The sequence below is a fragment of the Ceratotherium simum genome, chromosome 37 (assembly GCF_057802395.1).
Source record: "Ceratotherium simum simum isolate JZ-2026a chromosome 37, ASM5780239v1, whole genome shotgun sequence".
NCBI lineage: Eukaryota > Metazoa > Chordata > Mammalia > Perissodactyla > Rhinocerotidae > Ceratotherium > Ceratotherium simum.
Window position 1 is genome coordinate 10,685,104 of NC_141936.1, and position 19,946 is coordinate 10,705,049.

At 39.7% G+C, this 19,946-nt stretch overlaps 1 protein-coding gene across 1 annotated transcript in view; it reads right to left on the reverse strand.

Moving 5' to 3' along the window:
* Nucleotides 1-19,946, reverse strand: part of SP140 (SP140 nuclear body protein) — a 69,058-nt gene that overhangs the window by 15,218 nt on the left and 33,894 nt on the right. Inside the window, exons 12-15 of the mRNA XM_087424719.1 lie at nt 16,342-16,428; nt 16,004-16,120; nt 15,086-15,139; nt 1,502-1,567 (exon numbers count right to left, since the gene is read on the reverse strand). Of these exons, the coding sequence (XP_087280845.1) occupies nt 1,502-1,567; nt 15,086-15,139; nt 16,004-16,120; nt 16,342-16,428 (324 nt within the window). The remainder of the gene's footprint in view (nt 1-1,501; nt 1,568-15,085; nt 15,140-16,003; nt 16,121-16,341; nt 16,429-19,946) is intronic.

The following is a 19,946-nucleotide window of genomic DNA, read 5'->3' on the forward strand; positions in this document are numbered from 1 at the left end:
TTAGAAGGGATGACTTTTAAATTACATACAAGATTTCATTGTACTTTGAAAGAAGTGGTTTAGAATTTATCTACGAACATATAAACCTAAATGAAAGTATTATAATGATTAAATCCAAATATTTGGTATTTTGAAAATAACCATTCTTAAAACGGATACAATCTCTTTTTTTTCTTTCCAAACAAAACTGTGCACATTTACCAAACAGGGAAGCCATGTAAATTGGCAATAACATAAGACATGTAGATTGGTGAAAATTAATAATTTTTAATCAGACTCTCATATCTTATTGTATAGATCTACTGGTTCAAAATTGGCAGTCGTGGAAAATGAGGTCTCATACTCATTGTCTAGGAGAAAAGAGTTCCTTAAACCACAACTAAAATAAACAAGATTTCAGGCACCTGATTAGAAGCAATTCCAGTATATATTACTAGAGATTTACAAAATAAAAATTGTATGAAACATCACCTGGAGATAGCCACAATTAACTTGTTCAAAAATATCCTCCTAGGCTTTTCTCTTTGTATATGTTACTATTTAAATAATACTTTTTCATTACAAAAGTTGAACATGTTTAATATTTTGAATATACATTTAAAAAACACAAATAAAAATATAAACATCACCAATGACTATATATAACCACTGTATAAATTTTTATGGGTGAATTGTGATTGATTTTTCTATATATCTATATCTATGTCTCTCTATATAGAGAGATAGATAAATATGTATAAATAAAGATTTGCAGATATATAAAAACATTTGTACAAATATATATTTTTATACATATATATATATATATATATTTTGTGTGTGTGTGTGTGTGTGTGAGGAAGATCAGCCCTGAGCTAACATCTGTGCTAATCCTCCTCTTTTTGCTGAGGAAGACCGGCCCTGAGCTAACATCTATTGCCAATCCTCCTCCTTTTTTGTCCCCTTTCCTCCCCAAAGCCCCGGTAGATAGTTGTACGTCATAGTTGCACATCCCTCTAGTGGCTATATGCAGGACGCCGGCTCAGCATGGCCGGACAAGCGGTGCGTTGGTGTGTGCCGGGGGTTCTGAACCCAGGCTGCCAGCAGCGGACCGCGAGCGCTCAACCGCTAAGCCACAGGGCCAGACCCAATATATTTTTTACCGCATGCACACACATACACATACAGTCTGCTATCTTCATTTAGCCTTCTTTGGAACATCTCTCCAAATTAATAAAAAAATTTCTTGACCCGGGAAAGAAGCCACATATTGAAGATGGTCATGTCTTCCTATTAGCCCTGGATCATCTAGCTCTGGACTATTACATGTATGAGAACTAAACCATTATGTTGAAGCTGCTGTATTGGGGGGCCTCTTCGTTGCCGTGTCTTAGCCTATGTCCAAACTGACATAGTAACAAGGAAACTATCATGGTCCTCAGGTGACCGCAGGTCACAAGAACACAACAAGAAGTGCCTTCACAAACTCAGAAAGTGTAACTAATTCACTTTGCCTGCTTACCTTTTCGATGTGTGTTTCCCTGCCACTTCCTTTTGATTCTTGACCAGGAATGCCCTTTCTTTTTTTCTTCAAAAAAAAAGATAATAAAGTTAATCATTCAGAGCTGTAAATACAATTCTCAAAGCATTATATGTCAGTAGTTTTCAAGTGTTTTTTTCCAGACTTGCGCCAAGGGAACAGGGCAAATTTCTTAACTACCAGTGTAGCAGTGTTAAGGTTGATTATAGAGTTATATTTTACTTTGCATGGACTTGGGAGTCTATAGGAGATGACTTTCCTTTGAAAATTAAAAGAAAACAAAATTAGAAAACAAACTCCTGCTGGTGCCTCAGACAGAATGATAATTGTTGTGGTTATATATCAGTATGTCCCCTTTTCAAGTGTTTTCATGTAAATTCAAATGTGCATTAAGGAGGCACACTCCTTATAGCTGAATAATGTCGTGGGTAATATACTGTGCTGAAGGCAGGAGGCAGTCACAACTTGGACGTGGAGAGTTTTCATTAAATAATCTCTGTACTTGCAGTTGTAACACGAATCCTCTCACTTCCATTTAATGCAGCACCTGAAGTTCCTGGAGGACTCAAGGAACTATAGTGGGTTTTTGTCTTGAGTTTCGCTTTCTTGTGAATGATATGAAAACATGTGAATGTGAGAAGACCATGGCGCTGGGTAAAGAGATTGTATCTTGTCATTATTGTCATGACTGTAATAACAGCCAGCTGTTAAACTTTTACTACCAAAAGTGAAGCCCCTATCCATGGATGGAGGCCTTGTGACTCTCCCACCAGAGATTCCCATTTTGAGGTGGGTCAACTCAGACTCCAGGGCTTACGAAGCAGAGAGGGTCCAAAAGCCTTGCTCTTCAAATGGAAATGGTATAATCAAGAATGCGGGGCCTTTGCCCTATTGGCATCTCGGTTTTCTATTCCCACTCACAGCCTAAAGCAAACCTCAGTCTCAGTGGGATCCTCAGTTCACCAAGATTCCCCTGGTGGCATGAGCCTGGTGCCCTGATGTTTGGCTAAGCTGACAACTGATGTCCACTGGGCTCCTATGGCCACTCACCCTCAGAGCCAGCTTTGCAAGACAGAAAGTGGACTTGGTCACTCCTCCAGCTGGCAGAAGTCAGACAACTGGGCTTCTGTACATGGCCTAGATGCTTCATCTGCCACATGGAAAACGACAGAGTAGCAGAGTAAAGACACCCTATCTCTGGGGCTGTGATTGTAGAAACGAACTGTGGTGCTGACTGACCAGTCTGGGCCCCTCATGGAAATTCCTGAGTAAGTGCCTGGTCTCTGCTGACAGAGGCTGACACCATGATTCTGCTGCAGGGCTATGGCTGCACGCCAGGCTTGTGACTCCTGCTAGAAGCTGACCTATTCATCCCAAGGCAGGGGGGAGCCACGTCACAAGGGGCTTTGCCCTTGTCTGCTCCTGCACACTGAACAGGCCTTGAGCCACTTTTGGGGCTATGGACGGCGCTTCAACATCATCTACACTTCAGCTCACAGACCAGCTGACTCTGGTCACAATAGTGTGACCCTGGAAACTTATGGGTGCCATGAGTCTGGATGGCTGGATCATTTGCAGTCTGACAATAATGTGCCCTTTATCAAAAGCTACTCCCAATGCACTGATTGTCTGAATCAGTGTTCCTCATCTCCTGTCCACACATCTCTGTGTGACTCTTTGGTCACTGAAGACAGCTGCTCCCAGACAGGGATCAGCTCTTTCCTGCATCATGATCAGGACAAAAGTGGGGGGGGGGGGGTTAATGGGTTGTATAGACCAATTCTGAAAACTCAGGATTCTGTTCTGACCATTCCTGGGGATGATGCCTCATTCTTTCCCCAACCAGCCTGGAGTGCACAGCCTTTAGAGTGCCTAGGGGATTCAGATTTAATTCTGATTACATTTTATGAAAATGCCTTTGCTCTGCTTGTATCTGACCCTTCTGGATGAAAGGTCTGAGTGACAATAGGAGATGATGGGGAAAGAAAGATGAAGTTACAACCACTGGAATGGTCACACAGAGTCTGTGACAGTGAAGGAAGAGCAAAAATCCAGGCAACTGAGTTCCCAATCCAGGGAACACCATAAACCCTAGGATATACAGGGGATGGAGGAGCATTAATGATATCTGTCTTTCAGAATTACCCTGAATCCTTCCTCCAGAAGGAAAACTGGTATAGATCTCCCACCACAGAGATGCTGAGTCTGGTATTCTGCACCAGACACAAGAAGATGGAGGCTGGCCCCATTGTCAGCACATCCCATGCAGAATCTCTCCATTGCCCCACTCCATTCTCAGTCATTCAGTGTCAGGGAGGAGAACAAATACCACCTGGTTGGTGTCATGGACAAAGAGGACAGATTGGATGGACTGTCATCAGTAAGTCCATCCAGTCCCCCCGCCACCACAAATCAGGACTAGATGCAGTGAATGGAACTGGGAACTCTAGGGCTTAGAGCTGGCCAAGGGCCCACTTTGGAGGCAATATCCATCTTCACCCTGGCTGAGGTATGTCCCCTTAGGGACCTCAACAATTGTAAATGCTTTCCCTTCAGGGACACCATGTGTGACCTTGGGATTGTACTTCTTGCGGGAAAGCCAGACATTCACTTGCCTCCCTCACGCAAACGTGGTGAATTGCAGATTAGGGGTGGTCATTAGAGACCTAAAACATTTATGATTTATGAAATTTGTTAAATGCTTCAGGAAACAAATTGAATGGATTTGGTTCCAGCCCCCATTGGTCAAATTAATCAGAGTGTCTGGTGGAGTGGTTTCTTCATGGGGAAATTTGCCAGAATCTGCTGTGTGAGATGAATTTGTTGGGAGGCAATTCTCTGTGGCATTTCCACTTGGCTCAGAGTATCTTTACAAACGTGTTTGAATAGCAAACAGCCTTGAAAACTGGAGATAAGGTAGCCCTGCAGGTTAAAGGGCAGATTTGTTTCCTATCAGTATAAACTAACGTCTCCCTCCTCAGAAATATTCCAGGATGATGAAGTCTCTCTCCTCTCCTCAGAGGAGATTTGCTTAAGTTCCAGCCAATAAGATAATGTCTCCCACAGGGGTAAGGTTTGAGCGGGTTTGCTAACAGCCCACTTCTAAGACTGGAGGTTTCTGAAACATAGTCTTCCTCAGCTTGGGCTCAGCGTGGGTGTGCCATATCACCCCCTACATGGGTTTTGGGAAACAGAAGAACTGATGCACCTATCCCATATCCCAGAATTTCATTTCTACGAATTTATACAAGAGATATGAAGGCATGAAGACACAGAAAGACTTCCACAACAATGCTCATTGCAGCTTTTTCATATTAGCCAAAAGTGGAAACGTGTGGTGTCCATTAATAGGAGAATACATAAACAAAATTTGGTATATTCATACAATGTGCACTACTTTGCAATAAAAAGAAACAAACTACTGATACTTTCAACAACGTGGGTGAATCTCAAAAACATTAGGCTGAATGAAAGAACCATTACACCAAAAGAGAACATGCTCTAAAACCTTATTTATTTAAAGTTTTAAAACAAGCCAAATTAAGCTATCATGAAAAAATAAGAATAGTGTTTACCTCTGATGAGTGAGGGTAAGGATATACCAGAAAGGGCATAGGGTCCTTTCCAGGTTGATGGTCATGTTCTATATCTTGATAAGGATTTGGATTATACAGGAGAATGCATTTATCAGAACTCATTAAATGAAACACAATATTTGTACATTTCATTGTAAATTTTATCTCAAAAAAAACTTTTTACAATTAAGTTGGCAAAATGTTAAATGTTTATAATGTCTTGTGCATGGTATACTGATTTAAAGTTATAGAAATGTAACAGTATAAATAGATTTATTTAGAGTTATAATTCTAAATATGTTAATACATGCATAGAAAAAATCTGGAAAGATACACGTCGAAGTTTACAAAGATTATATATTTTAAAATAAAAAAATATAAAGATGTCAGCATTTTGAAAAAATATAAATTGCTATTTTAAAATATGTAATCTAACCATATTAAGGTGAAATTTTTTTTGGTTTTATGAAATGTATTATTTGTATATTGCTGCTATAAAAAATTACAATAAACTTTGTGGCTTAATACAACACAAATTTATTATCTTACAGTTCTGAAGGTCAGAAATCTGACATAAGTCTCACTGACCTAAAATCAAGAAGTCCATAGGACTTTGTTCCTTTCTGGAGGATGTAGAGGATAGTCCATTTATTTACCTTTTCCTGCTTCTGAAGGCTGCCCACATTTTTTGGATCATTGTTCCCTGCCGTTATCCTCAAAGCCAGCCTCACTGCATCTCTCTGATCATTATTGCATTGTCACATATCTCTCTCTTCACAGCAGGAAAAGTTTTCTGACTTTAAGGACCCATGTGATTAGACTGGGGCCACCCAGATAATACAGGATAATCTTCACATCTCAAAATTCTTAACTTAGATATAGTTGGTGTCAAGATGCTGGTGTAGGTGGACTCTGAACTCACCTCCTCCCACGGACACAACAAATTTATAGCTAGTCTTAGAACAATTACCCCTGAGAGAACTGAAAGCTGGGTTAAAAGAACCCCCACAACAAGGGTTAGTCCTGACTGAGGTGGAAGAGGCAGAAATTCCCTTCTCTCCTTCTGGAGAGAAAAAAAGCCACCTATGCAAGCCGCAGTGCTTCACGGCCTCCCAGGAGTAATCCAAAGGTACACAGCCTTCCCTGGAGGAGTGGGGGGCCTGAGCAGGGGAGCGTTACTGCTATAAGCATCTTTTGGTCCCAGCACAACCAAGACGAGCGTCATATCTGGCTTGGCTGGCTACTAACAACAACAGGGAATACCCCCAGAAAAGCTATCGGACGTAAGGGAAAAAAAAGCCAGCTCTTAAAGGGCCCATGCAAAAATTCACCTGTTTCAGAAAGCAACCTAAAATCACCAGAAAGAAAGGTTCACAGTCCTTTGGTGAAAAGAGACTCTCCTGATAGGCTCTGGGTGCATCTCGGTGAGAAGTGAGACCTCTCCAGGGACTGAGACATTGGCGGCAGCCATTATTGTGACCCAGTCCAGGCAGGCTGACACAGACACTGGCAGACGCCATTGGAGTTCTTCCTCTGGCATGCTAGCCCAGGGTCTGCCCCACACACTATAGCATCAATTTAATTCAGCTCAGCCAGGGCAGGCAGCCCACCCTAGGGACTGGCCCCACCCAACAGCAAACCCTCTAGCAACAGGTGGGCCCGCATAGGCTAGGTGCCTGGATCCTCTGCAGCCTGGTGAGTGGGACCACCTCCGTGGGACAGGGCATGCATGAGGAGTGGGTGGAGTGTGTGGGGCCTCTGCAGTGGGGTGACTGGGTCCGCTTCAGGGGGTTGAGGCACACACATGGGGCAGGACTGTGTTGACGGGGTGTGTGGCCCTGTGGGTGTTGGGGCTTGTCAGCTGCAGAAGACTTGTGCTTCTCAAACAGCCACATAGGGGATCGGTCCCACCATCCAAAGCCTGAAACAATTGGGTACTCCCCTGCCTGGGGCCAGCCCCACCCAGCTGCAGTCCTGAGAGAGTTGACAAGACCCTTGTACGCCAGAGGCCTACAGCAATTGTAAGCCCTTGAGCCTAACAACCAGCCACGCCTGGGGCCTACTCACTTAACAGAAAAACCACGACAGGAATGTGCTATTAGACATTGCAGCCAGTTGTGCTGGGGTCTCATGCAACTGATAAAGTGACTGAAGGGTCCATAGCAGCCACACACAGGTGAGCAACACAACCAGCCAGCCAGGGGGACAGCCTAGCTTCCCTGGGCACCTGCAGCAAGAGCAACCCCGCCGCAACAGAAGGACACATGTAGCCCACACAGGGGTCACTCCTGGAACATTTGGAACTTGTGATGAGAGGGAAGCACACTGCTGGGCTTCATAAGGCATCTCTTACATAAGGCCACCTCTCCAGGATCAGGAGATTTAGCTGACCTACCTAACACATAGATATAAGCACAGAGAAAGAGGCAAAATGAGGAGGCATAAGAATATGTTCCAAGTAAGGGAAGAGGACAAAATCCCAGAAAAAGAACTAAATGAAACAGAAATGAGCAATCCACCTGACAAAAAGTTCAAACAAAAAGTCATAAGGATGCTCACTGATCTTAGGAGAAGAATGGATGAACTCAGTGAAAACGTCAACAAAGAATTGGAAAATATAAAAGAGAATCAATCAGAAATGAAGAATACAATACTGGAAATGAAAAATTCACTAGAGGGACTCAAAAGCAGAGTAGAGGATACAGAAGAACGGATCAGCAAGCTGGACGAAAGACTAGAGGAAATCACCCACGCTGAACAGCTAAAAGAAAAAAGAGTGAGGACAGTCTAAAGGACCTGTGGGACAACATCAAGAGCACTAACATCCATGTCATAGGTGTCCAGAAGGAGAAGAGAGAAACAAAGGGGCAGAGAAGAAATATTTGAAGAAATAATAGCTGAAAACTTTCCTAACCTAAGGAAGGAAACAGACATCCAGGTACAGGAAGCACAGAGAGCACCAAACAAAATAAACCCAAAGAGGCCCATACCAAGACACATCATAATTAAAATGTCCAGAATTAAAGATAAAGAGAGAATCCTAAAAGCCGCAAGAGAACGTCAAGTTACATACAAAGGAAACCCCATAATGCTATCAGCTGACTTCTCAGCAGAAACCTTACAGGCTAGAAGAGAGTGGCACAATATATTTAAAGTGTTAAAAGGAAAAAACCTACAGCCAAGAATACTCTACCCAGCAAGGTTATCATTCAGAATGGAAGGAGAGATGAAGAGTTTCCCAGACAAGCAAACACTAAAGGAGTTTATCACCAATAAACCAGCCTTACGAGAAATGCTAAAGGGACTTATTTAAGGGGGAAAGAGAAGACCACAAATAGGAAAAAATTATCAGTTTTCATGATAAGAGGCTAATAGATACAAACGCACAAAAAAGAGATTAGATATGATATCAAAAATATAAAATGTGGGAGGAGGGGAGTGAAAGATTAGAGCTTTTAGAAAGAGATTAAACTAAAGAGACCATCAACTTAATATAGATTGCTATATATGTAGATTATTATATATGAACCTCAAGGTAATCACAAACCAGAAACCTATAATAAATACACACAAAACTAAGAGAAAGAAACCCAAACATAATACTAAAGAAAGCCATCAAACCACAAGGGAGGAGAGCAAGAGAAGAAGAAAGGAACAGAGAAGAACTATTAAAACACCCAGAAAAAAAGTAACAAAATGGCAATAAGTACATACTTATCAATAGCTACTTTAATGTCAATGGACTAGATCCTCCAATCAAAAGGCATAGGGTGGCTGATTGGATAAAACAAGACCCATATATATGCTGCATACAAGAGACACACTTCAAACCTAAAGACACTCACAAATTGAAAGTGAAGGGATGGAAAAAGATACTCCAGGCAGATGGCAATGAAAAGAAAGCTGGGGTAGCAATACTTATATCAGACAAAACAGACTTTAAAACAAAAACTTTAACAAGAAAGAGGGGCATTACATAATGATAAAGGGAACAATCCAACAAGAGGATATAACACTTGTAAATATCTATGCACCCAACGTAGGAGCACCAAAATATATAAAGCAATTGTTAATAGGCACAAAAGGAGAAATAGACAGTAACACAATAATAGTAGGGGACTTTAACACTCCACTTACACCAATGGATAGATCATCCAAACAGAAGATCAATAAGGAAACATTGGCCTTAAAGGACACACTAGACCAGATGGACTTAGTAGATAAATACAGAACATTCCATCCAAAAACCAAAGAATACACACTCTTTTCAAATGCACATGGAACATTCTCCAGGAATGATCGTGTATTAGGTCACAAAACAAGTCTCAATAAATTTAAGAGGATTGAAATAATACCAAGCATCTTTTCTGACCACAATGGTATGAAACTAGAAATCAACTACAGGAAGAAAATCAGAAAAGCCACAAATATGCGGTGACTAAACAAAATGCTACTGAACAACGATTGGGTCAATGAAGAAGTCAAAAGAGAAATCAAAAAATACCTGGAGACAAATGAAAATGAAAATATGACATGCCAGAATTTATGGGATACAGTAAAAGCAGTTCTAAGAGGGAAGTTTATAGCAACACAGGCCTACCTCAACAAACAACAACAATCCTAAATAAACAATCTAACAGTGCACCTAAAGGAACTGGGAAAAGAAGAACAAAGCCCAAAATCAGTAGAAGGAGGGAAATAATAAAAATCAGAGCAGAAATAAATGAAATAGAGACTAAAAATAAATAGAAAAAAATCAATGAAATCAAGAGCTGGTTCTTTGAAAAGATAAACAAAATTGACAAACCTTTAGCTAGACTCACCAAGAAAAAAAGAGAGAAATCATAAATAAATAAAATCAGAAATGAAAGGAAAAATTAAAACGGACACCTCGGAAATACAAAAGATTATAAGAGAATACTGTGAAAAGCTATATGCCGGGGCCAGCCCGATGGCGTAGCGGTGAAGTGCACGTGCTCCACTGCTGGCGGCCAGGGTTCGGATCCCAGGCATGTGCAGATACACCATTTGTCAGGCCATGCTGTGGCGGCATCCCATATAAAGTAGAGTAAGATGGGCACAGATGTTAGCCCAGGGCCAGTCTTCCTCAGCAAAAAGAGGAGGATTGGAATGGGTGTTAGCTCAGGGCTGATCTTCCTCACACACACAAAAAAAAAGCTATACGCCAAAAAGTTGGATAATCTAGAAGAAGTGGATAAATTCTTAGAATTATACAACCTTTCAAAACTGAATCAAGAAGAAATAGAGAATCTGAATAGACCAATCACCAGTAAGAAGATTGAAACAGTAATCAAAAACCTCCCCCAAAATAAAAGTCCAGGACCAGACAGTCTTCCCTGGTGAATTCTACCAAACATTCAAAGAAGACTTAATACCTATCCTTCTCAAACTCTTCCAAAAAATTGAAGAGGAGGGGAAACTTCCAACATTACCCTGATACCAAAACCAGACAAGGACAACAGAAAAAAAGAAAATTACAGGCCAATATCACTGACAAACATCGAAGCAAAAATCCTCAACAAAATACTAGCAAACTAAATACAACAATACATTAAAAAGATCATTGGGGCAGACTGGTGGCATAGTGGTTAAGTTCGCCTGCTCCACTTTCGCGCCCCGGATTTTGCTGGTTTGCATCCTGGGCACGGACATATGCACCACTTATCAAAGCCATGCTGTGGCAGTGTCTTGCATAAAGTAGAGGAAGACGGGCATGGATGCTAGCCCAAGGCCAGTCTTCCTCAGCAAAAAAGAAGAGGATTGGCAACAGATGCTAGCTCGGGGCTAATCTTCCTCAAAAAACAAAACAAAACAAAACAAAATCATATACCACTATCAAGTGGGATTTATTTCAGGGACACAGGGATGGTTTAACATCCACAAATCAATCCACGTAATACATCACATTAATAAAATGAAGAATAAAAATCACATGATCACTGATGCAGAGAAAGGATCTGAAAAGATACAGCACGCATTTACAATAAAAACTCTGAATAGGAGGCCGCTATGGTGGCGTAGCAGTTAAGTTTGCATGCTCCACTTTGGCAGTCTGGGGTTCACAGGTTCAGATCCCTGGCGCAGACCAATGCACCGCTTGTCAAGCCATGCTGTGGTGGCATTCCACGTAAAGTAGAGGAAGATGGGCACAGATGTTAGCTCAGGGCAAATCTTTCTCACATACACACAAAAAAACTGAATAAAATGGGTATAGAAGGAAAGTATCTCAACATAATAAAGTCCATATATGACAAACCCACAGCCAATGTCATTCTCAATGGGAGGAAAAACTGAAAGCTATCCCTCTAAGAACAGGAACCAGACAAGGATGTCCACTTTCACCTCTCCTATTTAAAATAGTATTGGAAGTTCTAGCCAGAGCAACCAGGCAAGTAAAAGAAATAAAAGGGATCCAAATTGGAAAGGAAGAAGTGAAACTGTCACTATATGTGGATAACATGATTTTATATTGAGAAAACCCTAAAGAATTCACCGAAAAACTTTTAGAAACAATAAATGAATACAGTAAAGTTGCAGGATACAAAATCAACATACAAAAATCAGTTGCATTTCTATACACTAACAACGAAGTAGCAGAAAGAGAAATTAAGAATACAATCCCATTTACAATTGCAACAAAAAGAATAAAATACCTAAGAATAAACTTAACCAAGGAGGTGAAAGATCTGTACACTGAAAAATATAAAACATTGTTGAAAGAAATTGAATAAGACACAAAGAAATGGAAAGATATTCTGTGCTCTTGGATTAGAAGAATTAACATAGTTAAAATGTCCATACTTCCTAAAGCAATCTACAGATTCAATGCAATCCTTATCAAAGTTCCAGTGACATTTTTCACAGAAATAGAACAAAGAATCCTGAAATTTATATGGAACAACAAAAGACCCCGAATAGCCAAATGAATCCTGAGAAAAAAGAACAAAGCTGGAGGTATCACACTCTCTGATTTCAAAATATACTACAAAGCTATAGTAACCAAAACAGCATGGCACTGGCACAAAAACAGACACACAGATCAATGGAACAGAATTGAGAGCCCAGAAATAAACCCACACATCTATGGACAGTTAATTTTTGACAAGCGAGGCAAGAACATACAATGCAGAAAGGAAAGTCTCTTCAACAAATGGTGTTGGGAAAACGGGACAACTAGATGCAAAACAATGAAAGCAGACCATTATCTTACACTATACACAAAAATTAACTCAAAGTGGATTAAAGACTTGAATGTAAGACCTGAAATTATGAAACTTCTAGAAGAAAACATAGGCAGTACGCTCTTTGATACGGTTCTTAGCAACATATTTTCAAGTACCATGTCTGACAGGGCAAGGGAAACAATAGAAAAAATAAACAAATGGGACTACATCAAACTAAAAAGCTTCTGCACAGCAAAGGAAACCATCAACAAAATGAAAAGACAACCTAACCACTGGGAAAAGATATTTGCAAACCATATATCTTATAAGGGGTTAATATCTAAAATATATAAAGCACTCATACATCTAAACAACAAAAAACCTAACAACCCAATTAAAAAATGGGCAAAAGATCTGAACAGACATTTCTCCAAAGAAGATATACAGATGGCCAACAGGCACATGAAAAGATGTTCAACATCATTCACTATCAGGGAAATGCAAATCAAAACTACAATGAGATACCACCTCACTCCCGTCAGAATGGCTATAATTAACAAGACAGGAAACAACAAGTGTTGGAGAGGATGTGGAGAGAAGGGAACTCGCATACACTGCTGGTGGGAGTCCAAACTGGTGCAGCCACTATGGAAAACAGTATGGAGATTCCTCAAAAAATTAAGAATAGAACTACCATATGATCCGGCTATTCCACTGCTGGGTATTTATCCAAAGAACACAAAAACATGAATGTGTAAATATACAGATACGCCTATGTTCATTGCAGCATTATTCACAATAGCCAAGACTTGGAAACAACCTAGGTGCCCATCAAGGGATGAATGGGTAAAGAAGATCAGGTATATACACACAATGGAATACTGCTCAGCCATAAGAAATAATGAAATCCAGCTATTTGTGACAACATGGATGGGCCTTGAGGGTATTATGCTAAGCGAAATAAGTCAGAGGGAGAAAGTCAAATACTGTATGATCTCACTCATAAGTAGAAGATAAAAACAACAACAATCACATAGAGACAGAGATTGGATTTGTGGTTAACCAGAGGGGAAGAGGGGAGGGAGGAGGGCGAATGGGATGATTGGACACATGTGTGTGGTGATGGACTGTAATTAGTCTTTGAGTGGTGTGCATGATGTAATCTATACAGAAAGCAAAATATAATGATGTACACTTGAAATTTATATGTTATTAACCAGTGTTACTGCAATAAAAAAAATGGAAAAACAAAAAGGATTCTTAACTTAATCACATCCTCAGTGTCTCTTTTGCCAGGTAAAATAACAGATTACAGGTTCCATGGATTAGAACATGGACATCTCTGTTTCTGCTGGTATAAAATTCACAAGAATTATATAGATCTCCCATGTATGTGAGATTTACTCCATTAGAAACGAGGCTCCTTCACAGATATTTCCTGTATAATTATATGTCTATTTTTTACTTCTGCTGTGCTGGCTGAGGGGATCTATGAGTCACATATTTAATCGCTTTAAATACCCTTTTATGTGACTGAATACTCTGACCTTTCGCTACTTCTCAGGCACTAGCAAAAAGCAGTACAGCCCCACTCTTGGTCACTTCTACAGAGCGCGCTTTCCTGACAGTGAATCTCTTAATTTTAGCATCTTTTGCAAGCTGGATATGCTGAGAATTTTCCAGATCATCAAGTCTTGATTCCTTTTGTTTAGCAATTCTTCCCTCAATTTCTCTCCTTCCTCTCACATTTTACAATAAGCAACAAAATAAAACCAGCTGCACCTTTATCACTTTTCTTAGAAATCTCCTTAGCTATATATCCAGAAAGTTCTGCTTTCTACATACCTGCAGGACAGAATTTTGCTAAGCTTTCTGCCACTATATAATAAGGATCCCCTTTCCTCTAGTTTTTAAAACATGTTCCTTATTTCCTTCTGAGCCTTCACCAGTGACACCTTTCACTTCCACATTTCTGCTAACAGTCTGTTCAGCATGATTTATGTATTCTTTCAGACAATATAGGTCTTCTCTACCATGTTCTTCACTTCTGAGTCCTTACGAGCAGAGCCGTTGGCGCCATATTTCTATTAACAAACTGCTCAAGGCCATCTAGACATTTTCTAAACATTCTTCTTAAAATTCTTTCCCTTGCCCAATTTCCCTCTGACCATTGCCCAATTCCAAGGCCACTTTCACATTTTTAGGAATGTATTATAGCTGCACCCTACTTCCAATAACCCAAATCTGTATTACTCTCCTATTGCTGCCACAACAAATGACCACAAATTTAGTGGCTTAAAACAATGCAAATTTATTATCTTACAGTTATGTCGGTTAGAAGTCTGACAAGGGTACTCTGGACTAAAATGAAGGTTTCAGTAGGTCTTCATTCCTTTCTTCAGGGTGCGAAGGAGAATCTATTTCCTTGACTTTTCCAGCTTCTACAGGTCTATTGCCTTGTACCTTTCCTTCATCTTCAAAGGCAGCAATATTGCATCTCTCTCTTACCATCTTGCACAGTCACTTCTCCCTCTCTCCACAGCCAGGAACAGTTCTCCATTTGATTATATTGGGCACACCCAGATATCCAGGATAATCTCCCCTTTCAAAGTCCCTAGCTTAATTATACCCATAAAATCCCTTTTGCCATATAACACATTACAGGTTCCAGATATTAGGAGACATGGACATCTTTGAGAGGCCATCATATTGTTATCATTAATTATTGTAAATAATAATAACAAAACTCTGGCATTAAAAAACTCATTTTTAACATCAAAAGCAAGTAAAATCTTATGCACTCTTACTTCTTTTCCTCTTGGGTTTTCCCAAAGTAGAGTTGTTTCCAAGATCCACAGTATCTAGAAAACAACAAGTGATGGTGAGGAAACATAAATGAATAAAGAGAAGTTACAAATCTTATGATGATATTGCAGAAGGCTTGAGTTTATAAAGATGTTTAGGTTATCATTTTTCTCTTCTTCTTAAAGGAACTAAAGACGTACTGAATTGAGAAGTAAGAGTCCAGGATGGGCCCTGGGTCTTCCTTTATTTCTCAATAGGACTTTGAAAAACACTCTTAAATATCTATGTAGGTTAGTTTACTCAGCGATAGGAACAGTTATCCTATCCTGTCTAGGTCTTAAAATTTTTTAAGGTCTTAACATTTTTTATGGGAATTAAACTAGATGTTATGTGCATAGGTTTGTAGGAACTCGCTATATAAACCAGTAACATGCTGGAGGATATCCAACAAAAATATGTGCTGGGTTAAGAATAGCTGATCTGAAGTCTTTCCTCTGGACAATTAAGTGGCAGAATCAGTTGTCTTTTGAGGCTTTTCTAAGGTTGTGACAAGATGACAATATTATCTACAGTAGAAGTACACTTGGCTTTCTTGAGTTCCATAGAAGATTGGGTGTGACAGGGATGAAAATCACTGTACAAATACAAGGCTTTACTATTGATATACTAGTGTAATAAACAAATAGTGCCATCTTTAAGAGTGTATTTCTACCACATCATCCATATATAATCAATAGGGCCCATCCTGTTAAACATGACTTAATAATGATCTCTTGCCTCCCTGCTTTTCCAAAAGAGTTAGGTCAAGCAAATGCAGAGAATTGGATACTGAGATGGACTGAACCACCCACCACCACCCTACCTGGGGGTTTTGGTACCCATGGAGCCACCCCCATCCCATGACCCTCAGGCAGCCTTACCCATCTTGTCACGTGCTCGGCCGCTTCCAGTCCTTGCTCCCAGACGTCCTGGCACATATTTTGGGAAGCACATAACGCAGGAACACTTCTCATTTCCACGTGCTGGTAGCTCTGCTCCTGGGCCAAAATTGCGATTTATGAAGGCTTTTCATTTGTCCCAATGATCCTCTTTTCTTGTACCCTTATTGATCCCACTTTTTCTACTTCTTCCTCTGAAATCTTCCATTAACTCACCGTATACCTGACTCTTCCTTTAAGTCTCCCTTTTTTCTTCTCTTGTCTTTTTCTCTTTATCAGAACTCTGTTTCTGTTTTCATTATTTTTTAAGTCATAATTACCTTGTCCATCATTGAGTAGTAGGCTAGATGTCAGCTCCTCTGATTCTCCTTCTCCATGCGTTTGGAGAGCTTCTAGTTCATTCGATACTAAAGAAAAACAAGAAAATTACTGTCCCTGGATCCCAAGGCAGTGATTAGGGAAGAATTCCTAGCACTCTCATGCTGCACACTGATATTCTGAGCTAAGATGAACTGCTTTTTGGGAAAAAATATACCTGCTCCAGTAATCACACCTGAGATCTGACAGAGCCATGCTTTTCCCATCTTTCGCCCATAATTCTGCTTTCTCTACTTTTATATTTCAACTTGTAGCCCTAAGAATAAAATAAAAAGATCTTGTCCTTCCAGGAAAAAACTAACTGTTCTTTGAAAATTGTAAAAACTAACTCCCAGAAGCAGTTTTAAACTCATCTCAATTGGCCAATGACTACTTACATCACTAACCACATTTAAAGCCAGGTGATCAGTGGCAGACTTACACTTCTGAAAATCAGCCTATCAGTAACAGCCACACTCCAGAAAGCCTGTGTCTATAGCTGAACGCTAACCTATTCATCAACACTCCTGTTTCTGAAAGTCTGCAGTCCCTGAACTACATGCTTTCTAAAATTCTATATAAAATCAGAAATTTCCTCTTTTAAAGAAACTGTGTCCTATAAGTACTGCCTTCTCCCACCATATGCTTTGCTTAGCAGCAATAAATCCATCTTATAGCTTCAGATATTGCATGATGGTCTGTCCCTTCAAAAATGGAGTTCCCACCAAGATCACCTTGAAGACTCTTGCTTAGGAATGTCCTGTGGGACCCTTGGACCAACAGGTATAAATCCCTGGCCTCTTGTGCCCAACTCACATTGTCTTACTGATCCACTGTCAAGTGAATCTGTCTCAACAACAACTTGAGCTCTGACTTGTTTCACTGAGCTCTTATTTCCAAATTCATCTTATTATTTAAAGATGTATATGCAATTAAATACAAAGTAATTTAATATAAATTTTGGTTTGGAGGTATAGCATTTAGCAAATACTCTGTTAATGTTCTTATTCTTCCACTACTTCATTTACTCTCACTTTTCTTTTTTCTATGTTTAAAAAGTCTTGTCTCATGTGTGTTTGTTTGTTCCTGATTTTCCTGTTTCTTGAATGTTATAAGAAAGTGATCCAAAACAAATAGATGGAGGTGTAGACCTGATAAGTCCCCTATCCAAGCCAGCCCCAAAGCCTAATTAATGGATGTGGATCCATTAAACAGTAGCCAACTTGTGCAAAGATATTCGGTCACACTATCTTGAGTCCCTCACCAAAACCTTCATGAAGACCCTTGACATCCTGTTAATTTGTGAAAGAAAATCGCTTTGTTTAGCATATAATCTGAGGTCAACTGCTATTGTCTAATTCGTCATATATCCCCTTTTTGGTCTCTGCTTGGTGGGTGAAAAATACTCCATCACGTGCATGACATCATTCACACTTATGACTGAACGTAGTGGCCTCTCTGCTACTTGTCATGAGCTTATCTTTGCCAAAGACAAATCTTAATAAATGGCATTTATCTTAATAAACAGCAAAATTTCACAAAAGACGACTGGGTTTCAATGGAGAACTTTTGACACATCAAAAGTAAACAATGTATTTGATAGTATTTCTATAAAAGAAGTGAGAAAAATGACCAAAAGTGCCCATGTCCCAACCAGTAACTGTTATTTTTAGACCATTATCCAATGAACACTTTCTTTCTTTTCTTTTAAAAACCCCCTATAAATTTAATAGGTAGGTATCTATTCTGCAAATGAAACTACCAGATTAAACGCACTAAAGAAGGACTAACTTTAGAATTCCTGGAAAATTCTCCTACACAAGATCAATTTATAGTTGATCTGAACATTAGTGTACTTGCACTATGCATGATTCAAGATCTGCAGGCAATAAAGAAAATAGGTATACCTCACTTTTCTGTAGTGCCTAACACAATTGCTATAATCTCCTCTAAAGCCAAATTCTTTTCTTTAATACATTTATGCTCAGCTTTGTTTGATGTCCCAGGTGATAAGGATAGCCTGTATTATTTGCTTGGGAAAATCAATGGCTCATCTGGACAGTTATTTTCTAGAGATTTACTTAAGCCCCATTGTAATAGGCAGAATCCTAAAATGACCCCCCAAGATTTCCTTCCCTAACCCAAGAGACTGAATATTATGAGATATTACCCCCATTTTTAGATTATGTTGTATGGAGCAGTTGATGTTAACTAAAAGAGATTATCAGTACAAGAGATAAATACTGGTGAGGATGAGGAGAAAAGGAAACCCTTGAACACTCCTGGTAGAATTGTAAATTGGTACAGCCACTATGGAAAACAGTATGGAGGTTCCTCGAAAAATTAGAATTAGAACTACCATATGATCCAGTAATTCCACTTTGGGTATATATCTGAAGGAAATGAAATAACTATGTTGAGGAGATATCTGTTTGTTTACAATAGCCAAGACATGGAAACAATCTTAAGTGTCCATCAACAGATAAATGGATAAAGAGAATGTGGTGTATATACATATAACAGAATACTATTCAGCTATAAAAAGAAGGAAATCCTGCCATTTGTGACAACATAGATGGACCCTGAGGGCATTAAGCTAAGTGCAATAAGTCAGAGAAAGACAAACTCTGTATGATCTCACTTCATTGTGGAATCTTAAAAAAAGCAAACAGAAAACCAAACTCATAGAAAAAGATACCAGATTTGTGATTACCAGAGGTGGGGAATAGGGGTGGGGGAATTGGATGAAGATGGTCAAAAGGTACAAACTTTCAGCTATAAGATAAATAAGTACTGGGATGTAATGTACAACATGATGACTGTAGTTAACACTGCTGTAGAGTATATTTGAAATTGACTAAGAGAGTAAATCCTACAAGTTCTCATCACAAGCAAAAAAGAGCGTTTTTTCTTTTTTCATGCTTGTCTATATGAGATGATGGATGTTAACTAAACTTATTGTGGTAATCATTTCACAATATACATAAGTCAAATCATTAAGCTGTACACCTTAAATTTATACAGTGCTGTATGTCAATTATATCTCAATAAAACTGAAAGAAAAAAAAGAATTCTGTGAACATTAAAAAAAAAAAAGATTAGCCTGGTGAGTCTAATCTAACTTCGTGAGCCCTCTAAAAGCAAAGAGTTTTCTCCAGCTGATATCAAGAGAGGATGCCAGAGATTCAAAGGAGATTGAGAAGGATTGAGAAAGATTCTTCTTGCTATTGCTGGTTGGAAGACAGAGGGGTCCATGTGTCAAGGAATGTGTGTGGCCTCTGGGAGCTGAGAAGGATCCCTGGCCAAGCATCATAACAAAACTAGGAACTCCATCCTACAACCACAAAGAACTGGATTCTGCCGACAATTTGGATGAGTTTCCCCGGGGCCTCCAGATAAGACTGCAGCCTGGCTGACAGCTTCATTTCAGCCTTGTGAGACCCTAAGCAGAGGACTATGTGGAGCCTGCCCAGACTTTTGTGTGTGTGTGTGAGGAAGATCAGCCCTGAGCTAACAACCACGCCAATCCTCCTCTTTTTGCTGAGGAAGACTGGCCCTGGGCTAACAT